Source organism: Stomoxys calcitrans, chromosome 5 (genome assembly GCF_963082655.1).
Source record: "Stomoxys calcitrans chromosome 5, idStoCalc2.1, whole genome shotgun sequence".
Lineage (NCBI taxonomy): Eukaryota > Metazoa > Arthropoda > Insecta > Diptera > Muscidae > Stomoxys > Stomoxys calcitrans.
In genome coordinates, this window is record NC_081556.1 from 89,004,867 (window position 1) to 89,017,666 (window position 12,800).

The following is a 12,800-nucleotide window of genomic DNA, read 5'->3' on the forward strand; positions in this document are numbered from 1 at the left end:
TACGGCCATAAAAAGCGCATTTATTGTCCGATTTTGCCGAAATTTGAAACAGTGACTCATATTAGGCTTTTCGGCATCCGTGTCGTATATAGTTCAGATCGGTCTATATTTGGATATGGCTACCAAAAAAAACAATATTTTGTTCTACAAAATTGAACAATGACTTGTACTTATTAGACCTCTCAATACGCGTGTCGAATTTGGTCCAAATCGGATCATAATTCAATAAAGCTGCTATGGGGGCATAAATTATGCATTTTTCACTGGATTATGACGAAAGGTGGTTTTCATAAATACCCGAGGTGGTGGGTATCCAAAGATCGGCCCAGCCGAACTTAACGCCTTTTTACTTGTTTCAAATGGCATAGTTCCGCACAAATATCGCCAGCATAAGGAAGGGATAACCACAGTAGACAATTTTTTCTGACGTTCTCGCCAGAATTCGAATCCAGGCGTTCAGCGTCGGACATGCTAACCGCTACGGTGGTCTTTACTTTAATAGCAAACAAGATTAAATATATGTATTTTGTATATGGTGTATTACACACCGATCAAGGAATACAATAAGGAGGCCGACTACAGAAGCAGGCCGACTATCTGGAGCCCCATCTGGCCGCAATTATCACAGGATGCCTAGAACTTGTATATGCATCGAATACCTGGCAAGCGGCAAGGGTTAGGCAAAGCAAGTTATGCGACAACAAATGCCACAACCTTATAAGCATTACGTCCTTTCTACTCACAACCATGCGAACTACGAAATTTATTTAAATCGAATGAGTATTGAATAGCACACAACATATTAAGCATTGTATATTTGAATGTCAACATTTAAATAAAGTGATGACAGAATTTTCTTAGCACAGATTTTGCGGTCTACTTGTTAACATTTATTTACAGTAAAAGTTAAAAAAAATGTATTCCAAAAAATTATTTTCAAATGAGTTAAAATTAGCTTACGCGATTATTTGTCATATACTCAGAATAACGAATTTTTTCTTGTGAGTTATTGATAATTGGCCCAAATAGAATGCCAGATTTTGTCAAATTTTTATACATTTTAATTTATTTATAATGAAAAATTCAAACATTTTGTTCCAACAATTAATTTAAAACGAGTTTAAATTGTCATACACGATAGTTTACCATATGTACAGAAAGAAGAACAAATTTATTTGATCAAATTATCGTTAAACTAACCAGGAGTTCATATGATTTCGCTATTTTTAAAATCAACATAAACTAAAATCAAATGAAAATTTCTTTAGCGCAGAATGAAGTTCAGTTTTATTAAAAATAAGTTCATTTTATCTGAATCATGGGGTCACTTTTTTTGAGTGTGGACATTGAAAAGCCGCAAACATAACAGATGGCAACGGCATACTCGATTCGGCTGACCCAATTGCTTGATGAAAGCACTCCCTGTTCCGATGATATAATGGTGCATTGGAAAACCATTGACCAAATGATCGAATTGAGATGTACAGGAGTCAGAATGAAGTACGGAAATTCTACCAAAGAATTAAACATCAAACCGATGGCTTTGGTGCAACCACATCCTTTTATTTGTTACCCATATTGCCTTGGTTGGTCCATTTCCTCCCAAGGGGGCGTTTTTTGCTCCCAGGGGCCTTTGCCCCAAAAACGAACTTCTACTTCGTGTTTCTGGAGTCAAAATTAGGAAAGTGCAAAAAATAAAAAAATCGTGTGTGCGTCCTGTAAAGTAAAGTGCATTTTTTCCGCAACAAAATTCCCCCTGTGCTTTGCCCTGTGGCATTTTCTTATTTCTTATCTTTATGGCATATTGTTTATAGAGTCTCTAAGGACTTAAGGACTTATCGATGGTATGGTGAATTCAACTGAGGTAGCAGTACACTCCCAGAAGAGTTTCGTGAAGGTCGTCCAAAACCAATTGTTGTTCCAAAAATCATTGATGTTGTAAGCCAACTAATATTGCAAGATCGTCATGTGACCTATTGTGAGATTGAGACAGCCTTAGGAATTCAATATTGAATGAACATTTGACCGTCAAAAAAATTTGTTCGCGTTGGACCCCACGCAATTTGTCAATCGCTCAAAAAAAGGCTCGTGTCGATTGGTCGAAAGAAATGCTCCAAAAATACGACACAATTGCATTTTTGAGCACTCAAAACATCGATTTGATGAGTCATCCGCCGTATAGTCCAGCACCCAATGACTTCTTTTTATTCCCGTATGTAAAAAAATAGGAGTTTTCTCTATACAAACTAAGCGAGACCAGTATGCAGATGATCCTAATTGTGATATTATTTTGACCAGCATTGTATACCATTTTACTTGTTACACTGTAGCGAAGCTTAAAAGGATGAAATCAATTAAACTATTCTACTTTAACTCTGTAGCTGTAGGGTAAAAAGAGAGCATGACGCAAAAAACCATTAAATTGAGTTTATTGGAATGCTTTTCCAAACCACTTATTGTTGAAATCAGTTATTTAGTGACGTAGCTTTATCGAAAGGTTGCCTACTGCATATTCCACCATCAAATAGTTCAAGTTTCAACTTTTTATGTTTTTGCAAACTGAAAATTAACACATAAATCTTAACTAAGAAAAAAAAACAGAAAACGAAAACAAATCGTTGGCGCTTTCTTTGCTAGATAACTAATTAAAATCTAAAATCGAAAGTTTTGGCTCGTGGCTGTATTTTCTCGTTTGTTAAATGTGGAAACATTCAAGACTGGTACTGCAATACTTAAAAGGTTGAGTTCGTATTATGAAAGAAGCAGCAACATTTTCTGATTCTCCCTATGTCAATTAAAAGTTTATTTAAATTCCTTACATTTACTTCCTAGGGAAAGGTTAAGACAAAGGAAAGGTAAGCCGTTAACGTTTTTAGACCCTCCACAACAGGATGGGGCTACACTAACTTTGCTATCTCGAAATATTGGCCCTAGATTGCATAAAGTTTACAATTGTATTTTTGATAGTCCTGACATTTCAAGGCGATTTAGTCATGTCCGTCTGTCTGTCGAAAACACTATAATTTACAAACAGATAAAATCAGCCCCTTGAAATTTCGGTTCATGTTAAGGTATAGCTCCCGTTAACCGATGCAATGCAAATTTGCCCACACTCAGAAAAAAGTGGTGTATAGTCAATTTTGCATAAAACTAGGAAAATTGTTAAATATATTTTACATCTAAAGGGTGATTTTTTTGAGGTTAGGATTTTCATGCATTAGTATTTGACAGATCACGTGGGATTTCAGACATGGTGTCAAAGAGAAAGATGCTCAGTATGCTTTGACATTTCATCATGAATAGACTTACTAACGAGCAACGCTTGCAAAACATTGAATTTTATTACCAAAATCAGTGTTCGGTTCGAAATGTGTTCATTCACCGTTCAGCGATGAGGCTCATTTCTGGTTGAATGGCTACGTAAATAAGCAAAATTGCCGCATTTGGAGTGAAGAGCAACCAGAAGCCGTTCAAGAACTGCCCATGCATCCCGAAAAATGCACTGTTTGGTGTGGTTTGTACGCTGGTGGAATCATTGGACCGTATTTTTTCAAAGATGCTGTTGGACGCAACGTTACGGTGAATGAACACATTTCGAACCGAACACTGATTTTGGTAATAAAATTCAATGATTTGCAAGCGTTGCTCGTTAGTGAGTCTATTCATGATGAAATGTCAAAGCATACTGAGCATCTTTCTCTTTGACACCATGTCTGAAATCCCACGTGATCTGTCAAATACTAATGCATGAAAATCCTAACCTCAAAAAAATCACCCTTTAGTTAGTCGCAAAATAGTTCATAAACTTAAGTTTGGTAAGTAATTTTACTTAACCAAAATTCTATTCTACAAGTAAAATATTCTTTTGGTGGACAATACTTTTATCAACTCATGATAAAAGTTTCATTGTTTTCAGTTCAACGTTCCGTAAAATCGATTTTCTTCAATTTGAACCCATAAAGGGTGATCATTTAGAAATTATCTTTTTGGCAACAACGGTTTAAACAGCTCACGCACGTTTCGTGTTTTGTTTCACTGAGAAACGTCTTCAGTTTGGTCTATAATTTAAACATGAATCGTCTTACAAATGAACAACGCTTGCAAGTTATTGAATTTTATTATCAAAATGCATGCTCTGTTAAGAAAGCTAATCGCGAGCTCCTTCCATTGACCAAGGAAGCTCATTTTTGGCTTAATGGGTACGTAAATAAGCAGAATTGTCGATTTTGAAGTGAGCCAGGAAAATTGCAAGAGCTACCAATGCATCCAGAAAAAGTCACAGTTTGGTGCGGTTTATGAGCTGGTGGAATCATTGGACCGTACTTCTTTAAAGATGATGCGAATCGTACCGTAACTGTGAATGGTAAGCGCTACCTTGAGATAATATCCAACTTTTTTTGCTTAAAATGCAAGAACTTGACTTGCATGAAATGTGATTTCAACAAGACGGCGCCACATGGCACACAGCACGAGTAACAATGGACTTATTGAGAGACGAGTTCGGTGAACATTTTATTTCAAGTTCGGGACCGGTCAATTTGCCGTCCTGATCGTGCGATTTAACGCCTTTAGACTATGGGCTAGGTAAAGCTCATGTCTATACATGCAAGCCCGCTTGACGCATTGGAAGTCAACATTGAATCACTAATACGTAAGATACCAGCCGAAATGTTGGAAAGAGTATGCCAAAATTGGACTAAACGGATGGACCATTTGAGGCGCAGTCACGGATTTCAGCATCAAAGGATTCACACGGCCACATGGTTGTCAACCGATTAAACACACAAGAAACCAAATTTATCAGGTTGAAATAGAGGGAAGGCATTCATCCAGCGTGCTAAATCATTATCTTGTTGCAGCAAAGGTTCGCACCCATCTGATCATGGCGAAAAAATACGATCTGATACTGCACGGAAGCTGGACATTGAAAAGCTGCAAAAACTACAGATGGCAGCGGGATACTCCACTCTGGGTCAGTCGAGTGATTGATTGATGAAAGCACTCCTTGTTCCGATGATATAATGGCGCAGTGGCAAACAATTGCCCAATCCATGGAAAATGCCGCGAAATCCGTACTTGGGTAATGGAAGCCTCCTCCAAGACACCCATGTTACGACCAAGAGTGTCGAGATGCTACTGAAGCCAAGAATGCGGCATAGAGAAAAACCCTGCAATCAGTAGCAACGCGCCAGACAAAGGAGAGGTATCGGGAGAAAAGGAAAGAGGAGAAACGTCTATTCCACAGAAAGAAAAAGGAAATGGAAAGACGTGAGTGTGAGCGAATTGAGATGTACAGGAGTCAGAATGAAGTCAGGAAATTCTACCAAAGAATTACACATCAAACCGATGGCTTTGGTGCAGGCACATCCTCCTGCAGAGACAAAGAAGGAAATCTGGTAACTGACACAGATGGCATGCTGAGGATATGGAAAGAATATTTTATCCAACTGCTAGTGTTCAACGTTGGCGACGAAAAGGATACCAACAAATCGATGATGATGGTATAGAATGTTTACCTCCTAGTCAGAATGAGGGCCAAGAAGCAGTGACCCGACTAAAGAACAAGGCAGCAGGAGCCGACGCTTTACCCGCTGAACTATTTAAGACCAGAGGCGAAGCATCAGCTTATGTGCGCAATCCGGCTAGAAGAACGCATACCCGATGAATGGAACCTCAGCATACTATGTCCCGTATATAAGAAAGGAGACAAGAAAGAAATGCACCAACTACAGAGGAATAAGTCTCCTTACCATAGCATACAAGATACTCTCAAGGGTTCTTTGTGATAGATTAAGACCTAAAGTCAATGAGTTAATTGGGCCCTATCAATGCGGCTTTAGACCTGGTAAATCCACCCTATACCAGATATTCACACTGCGCCAAATCCTGGAAAAGACCCGAGAAGGACAAATCAACACCTACCATCTCTTAGTTGACTACAAAGCCGCTTTCGACAGCCCTATACGTTCAAAGGTATTTCAAGCCATGTCTGAGTTTGGTATCCCTGCAAAATTAAAAAGACTCTGCAGGATGACACTTGCTCAGTAAGAATAGGAAAGAATCTTTCCACATCATTCAAAACCAAACGAGGTTTCAGACGAGGAGACAGCTTATCGTCTGTTATCTTTAATATCCTGCTGGAGAAGATCACAGAAGATGCAGATGTAAATAGAGATGGCACACTAATCAAAAGAGAACACATACTGCTCGCCTATGCCGATCGGAAGTAGTAACTGCAGCCTTTGAATTAATCGAAGGAAAATCTGGCCTTAATTGTTGATAGAACGAAATGGATGGTAGCTACTCCCAAAACGACTTGTACAACCGGTCAGATAAAGAAAAAGTAGAGAACCCCAAAAAAAAAAAATATATAGGCCATTTGGCGTTAATGGAGAATATAGGTGTCGTATGAACCACGAGCTGTATGACAACGATAGAATAGTTACTGCGTTGGCTTGGTGATGTTGTCAGAATGGATGAAGCTAAGAAGTCTTTTGAAGGCAAACACGGTGGTACACGCAAACCGGGACGACCAAAAGCCCGATGGAAAAATTAAGTGGTGGGAGACACCTCAAAACTTGTTGCTATAGATTACAGAAAGAGCGCAGAAGATCGAGACGCTTGGAAGGCTATTCTGGATTCGGCAAATGGGACAAACGTTCTGTCATAGCCAATTGAAGTAAGTATTATCAAGTGCATATGACGGTTTAATTAAGAAATTTGTAAGTGCACTAAGCAAATCTTGGTATTCCTAGCTAGTTTGAGGTTTCGCTTAGTTCAGTAAAAAATCTTTCAAACCAACTTTATTTTAACAAAATTTTTGGTTTAAGCTTGTGATGTTTTTAAGTTTTACAAAAATATTAAAATTAAGGAAATTTTATGAACTACATTTTTAAAAATTTTATTTAACTTGAAGAAAATCGATTTTGCGAATCGTTGAACTGAAAACGACGAAACTTTCAGCATGAGTTAATAAAATCGTTGTGTACCAAAGAAATATTTTACTTGTTGAATAGAATTTGTTGAATAGGTTTAGTTAAATTACTAACTAAGTTCAAGTGTATGAACTATTTGCGATTAATGGCTGGTACTATGTTCGCTTTTTACCGGTGAAAACACATGTTTTTCACGGTTACTTTTTTGAAACACTAACAAAATCTCAGTGATAACATGACACTTTTGTGAACATTTTTCATAAATAATGCAAGTTCTTTTGCTTCAAAATCTATTATCTAAAAGAAGTAATCATGAAAAAAATTTCGCTAAAAGCGAACATAGTACCACTCTTAACCAATGCGATGCATGCAATTTTTCCTTGTTTTATGCAAAATTCATCTAAATTATATTAAAATTGAGTAACTGAATTGGAATAAGTTTCTTAATTAGTTCTTTGAATCACTTTTTTCTGAGTGTAGTGGTGTAGGTGCATCATCATGCGTCATTTGTATATGGGATATACATAAATCGATGATCCAAAATTTAAATGGGCAGCCCTTTGATTTCGTTACAAAAGTTTTGATTAGTATAACTAATAGTGGTGTTTATTTAAAAAAAAAATTGAGGTAGTCTCGACAAATCTAGAGTGTCATAACATCGAAAGAAATGTCATCGTAAGAAAGCTATTTAAGCAATTAATTCTTAAACAGGTTTGATGTTATGTTTTTTTGCTTAACGGCACGCATGACTATTATGCTAATTAAATTCGAGTTAACTGACCTGTTTAGTTGAAATTAGTATGAATAATTTGCTATGTTGCTAGAATTCACACGGTGCACTGTGGCTTTAAATATTAAATAGATTTACTATAAAATAAGTGATTTTCGGTAGAAAATTAAATATCTTCTAATATGTAAAGAAATTAAGTCTTGTAATTCCATACCAATTTTGAAGCCATGTGGCAGTATTCCAAACTTCAACAAATCGTATAAAAAGATGTCTTCTCAACTCTTCAACTTATAAAGGGTGATTTTTTTGAGGTTAGGATTTTCATGCATTAGTATTTGACAGATCACGTGGGATTTCAGACATGGTGTCAAAGAGAAAGATGCTCAGTATGCTTTGACATTTCATCATGAATAGACTTACTAACGAGCAACGCTTGCAAATCATTGAATTTTATTACCAAAATCAGTGTTCGGTTCGAAATGTGTTCATTCACCGTAACGTTGCGTCCAACAGCATCTTTGAAAAAATACGGTCCAATGATTCCACCAGCGTACAAACCACACCAAACAGTGCATTTTTCGGGATGCATGGGCAGTTCTTGAACGGCTTCTGGTTGCTCTTCACTCCAAATGCGGCAATTTTGCTTATTTACGTAGCCATTCAACCAGAAATGAGCCTCATCGCTGAACAAAATTTGTCAAAATTTGAACACATTTCGAACCGAACACTGATTTTGGTAATAAAATTCAATGATTTGCAAGCGTTGCTCGTTAGTAAGTCTATTCATGATGAAATGTCAAAGCATACTGAGCATCTTTCTCTTTGACACCATGTCTGAAATCCCACGTGATCTGTCAAATACTAATGCATGAAAATCCTAACCTCAAAAAAATCACCCTTTATAAAGTAAAGCATGTGTGTCATTCTTGGCTCATACATATCTAAACAAGTAAAAAGGCGTTAAGTTCGGTCGGGCCGAATTTTGGATACCCACCACCTCGGGTATATATGTAAACCACCTTTCGTCAAAATCCGGTGAAAAATGCATACGTTATGCCTCATAGCAGCTATATCGAAATATGTTCCGATTTGGACCTAATACTAATACCAATCCTTTGGGGGTGGGAATAAAATGAGAATTTAAATCAGAAATTCTGTGCTACTAACAAGACTTTGAAAACATGCGGATATTGGACAAAGAAACGATCGAAAGAAAACGATTCACAGTAGACAGCCTACGAATACAACACAACATGAACAGAACGATGAATCTAAAATAAGATACGGACAGCATATGCGTTAGCTACAGTGTTGCCATGTGTATAAAATCTGTGATATAAATTGAAGTCTTTTTTTGGTTTTAATGTTCGATGTTGACAAAAAATCAATGTAAACGGTTAAAATTAATACTGTAAGTTATAAAATAGTTCATATTATGTGCATTATTGTGTGACAGTGTTATCTAATTTAAATAGATGGAATAAAATTCGCTTAAAGTAAAAAATATTTGACGAAACGTTGGGAAAATGTAATGAAAAACATTCCTTTATTTGCAAAACAACAAATGTCTTCAAGCTAAACAACTTAACCAAATTACATAACACTTTAAAGGGCCAAGGAAACCCCAACACAAAATCACTAATAGTTTCTCATACCGTACCCTACACAAGCTATCACTTACCGCACTGATATTGCATAACTGAACTCGCAGTCTTATATGTCCCGTTATGATAGCGAAAGCTATACTGACCTCCTTCTTACTTCCTTTCAGTAATAGCCTCGACTTTTTATGACCCGGATCTCCCGATAGGATTTTCGTCGACCTACCGAACGTTTCGCTGGTCCACAGTGTTACGTTCGTCGCCCAAGCCTTAAATCGGACTGCGTCGACCCGAAAGGCTTTGGGTTAACCAAGTTTATTGACGGCAGTCCTCTGGCCTTCACTGCCAAATCGTCTGCTTTTTCAGTCCCTCTTATCCCTCTATGGTCCGATAACCAAACATTGCGAATCGTGCCATCCTCAGAAAAGGCGTTAATCTCCTTCTGGTTGTTTTGCCCTGATGGCCGGTTTACTGTCTGTAATGATGTTCACACTCAATGCTACGAAATTTGTTAATTTTCCTGCAACAATTTATTTTGATTCTCAATGACCCAAAGTACAAATTTGTTGTTGAAAGGCAATCTTTGCAGCAAACATATAACAACAACAACAGTATATCCATAAGCAAGGCTTAAAACCATCTAACCAGCCAGGGCATGTGCTTTGCTTCGGGTGGTGGTGTTTTTGTTTTCTTTGTTCGGCTCGCGCTGCTTTGTCTCGTTCATTTTACTGCTGTTCTCGGGGTTTGCTCTGTCACTTTCTACTATTACCCTTAAAAACAAATTTTAATAATTTTGGTGTCGCATGGTATTGAACTCAAGTTTGGTAATCTTGCTAGCATCCTCTATCCTACTGACATCATCTTCTTTATGATGAAATAAATAAATAAGTACTGCTGCACCGTAATAAGTGTCTCAATTAAAAAAGTTAAAAACGACTCTAAATTTTTTTCTGAATACGAAATTCATATTTTTTTATGCCGAATTTTCTAAAATAAGTTTAATGAAAAAAAGTTTTTTTGCCCGACCGGGGGACTCGAACCTGGGTTGAAAGTCATGAATGGCATGGGAGTTTTGTGCGCCTATTTTAACAACTACCTCAACTAAATAATTTGTTAAAAGTCAACAAAATTTCAATAATTTTGTCTGTCAAGACTCTTGTAGAGACTTACTTACGTACTTCAACAAATAATGTTTTCGATTCAATGCCAAAATTCGTTGAGAATTTAAAGTTTCACATACAAATTTGGTAGTTGATTTTTTGTAAGAGTGATTTTTTTCTGTGTAGCGATGGTATGACCTGCAACTATGGGTCGGATATCTAGTAGTCTCTAGTGCCCTAGTGGGCGTGGTCCTCATCGCCCCGCCTACGACAAGACAACATATATTATCCTTGCGTTACACATTTCTCCATCGCAACTCCAAGCCCCGATATAGAGCAATCAGGGGATTTAAGTTCGTAGGCCCATTAAAGACGCATTTAATACCCGATATAGCTGACATTTGGTTCTCCCGATTAAGGGGTTTCGCTTTATAAAACGCATATTTATTATCGTATATTGCAGAAATTTAGCACATGGATGCCTTAGGCTCCTTGATATACATACGTACCACAAATCAAGATTTGACAGCCCGAAAAATTTTCGAAATGCCGATATGACCAATTTTAGGGAGCTTTAGTTAGAGCTGACGAATCCACTACTTACACTATGCCAGATCTCTATACAAATCCAAGAAATTGATTTTTGCATGCCAAAATGTTTCTATGAGCAAGAAATATAGCTGATTTCAAAACGCATTTCATGATATTTTTATGCATGTTATTCAGAGATGGTCCGTAAGACGCTTTTTTAAGATTTCGACTGTCAAAAAATTGTAAAAGTCATAAACGGCATTAACCTACATAACTATCTGTAAATGTTTACATAACTATCTGTAAATGTCACAAAACTTAATGTAGATTTGAAATAGGTTTTTTTGACAGTTCTTTAAAGGAAATCTTTAATATTTACATTCGAATTTTTTCCCTCAGAAACCTAGATTTTTAGCTGGGTTTACGACGTATGTATTGTATGTCGGAAATGTATGTCATATACGTCACGGTGTCTGACAGACCATCTCTGATGTTATTACTGAATGAATATTTTTATTTTTCTATTTTGGAAATTCGAACATTTAAAACGGATTTCTACCGTCTAACATAATTTCAGTTTTCAAGGTAATTCGAATTTTAAGTTATTCCGCATTCTTCAGATTTAGAAGCTCTTTAGATGGCTTTTTCTATCTGGAATAAAAGAGAAAAGAAAATTAAGATTTAATAAAGTTAGTTTTGATAAGACCGAAGATTAAAATAGACTAATTTATAGCCCGATTTGCACATATGCCTCGCCTTATTTCCCCTAAACATAGATAATTAAACACCGGCAACGGTACGCAACGCTCTGATATGGACAATATCAAGTGTAACTGAAATCGCGGCCTGGACTGAATATCGCGTCTCGACCTCACTGTCAAGCGCTTAGTTCGCTGGCAAACAAGCTGAAAATGCAGCTAATATTGGAAACATGCGTGGTATTTACGAGTTAATAAAATATGAGGACGGATCGGAATTAACAACACCCGAATAGCAATTAGAATGATGGCGCGATTTGTTCAGCTTCGAAGGACCAGTAACCGACGTAAGCTACGATTTTCTTAATCCCCCTGTGCGCCGAAACCCACGTAAAAATATATCTACGGCCCCACCCACCTACGAAGAAATTGAGGCAGTTCTGGTCTCACAAAAAAAATGCATATCAGCCGCCCTGAACTGTTGCGGTGTGAGGCATACCCCATGGAATACAAAAGTTGCCCCCACGGAATGGAAGAATCCCAAAGAAGGGTGACCTTACCTGTAGGAACTGGAGGGGGATTACATTTCTAAACACATTAAATAATGTGATGGCAAGTATTCTTCTGCAACGAATTTCGCCTGCACTTGACAGGATTTTGAGGAAGGAATAGGCAGGCTTCCGGCAAGGACGTTCTTGTGCCGACCACATTAACTCCCTCCGCATAACCATTGAACAGTCTGCAAAACTAAATATACACCTATACCTTTTATTCATCGAATTCGAGCGTACTTTTGTCACAGTTTCACCAAGTTCAATGTGGAGCACGCTGTTGAATTAGGGTATTCCCGAAAAATCGTGGCACTAATTAGGGAGCTGTATAGGAACGCTGAAGTTTAAGTCCGTTTTAATGGAAAAGAGAGCCGACCTTGCGGAATCGATAAAGGAGTGAAGCAAAGTTGCATCCTGTCACTGACGCTATTTTTATACCCTCGAAGATGGGAGGTATACTAATTTCGACATTCTGTTTGTAACTACTCGAAATATTCGTCTGAGACCCCATAAAGTATATATATTCTTGATCGTCGTGTCATTTTATGTCGATCTAGCCATGTCCGTCCGTCCGTCTGTCTGTCGAAAGCACGCTAACTTCCGAAGGAGTAAAGCTAGCCGCTTGAAATTTTGCAAAAATACTTCTTATTAGTG

The 12,800-nt window shown here is 37.5% G+C and overlaps 2 protein-coding genes across 2 annotated transcripts in view; one reads left to right on the top strand and one right to left on the bottom strand.

Annotated features, from left to right (window-relative positions):
* LOC106081672 (O-acyltransferase like protein-like) overlaps nucleotides 1-12,800 on the top strand; it is a 185,777-nt gene that overhangs the window by 37,071 nt on the left and 135,906 nt on the right. The window lies entirely within an intron of this gene.
* The window catches only part of LOC106086630 (uncharacterized), a 79,188-nt gene continuing 77,776 nt past the window's right edge, over nucleotides 11,389-12,800 (bottom strand). The window contains exon 21 of the mRNA XM_059369844.1: nucleotides 11,389-11,548. Within this exon, the coding sequence (XP_059225827.1) occupies nucleotides 11,520-11,548 (29 nt within the window). The 3' untranslated portion in view covers nucleotides 11,389-11,519. The remainder of the gene's footprint in view (nucleotides 11,549-12,800) is intronic.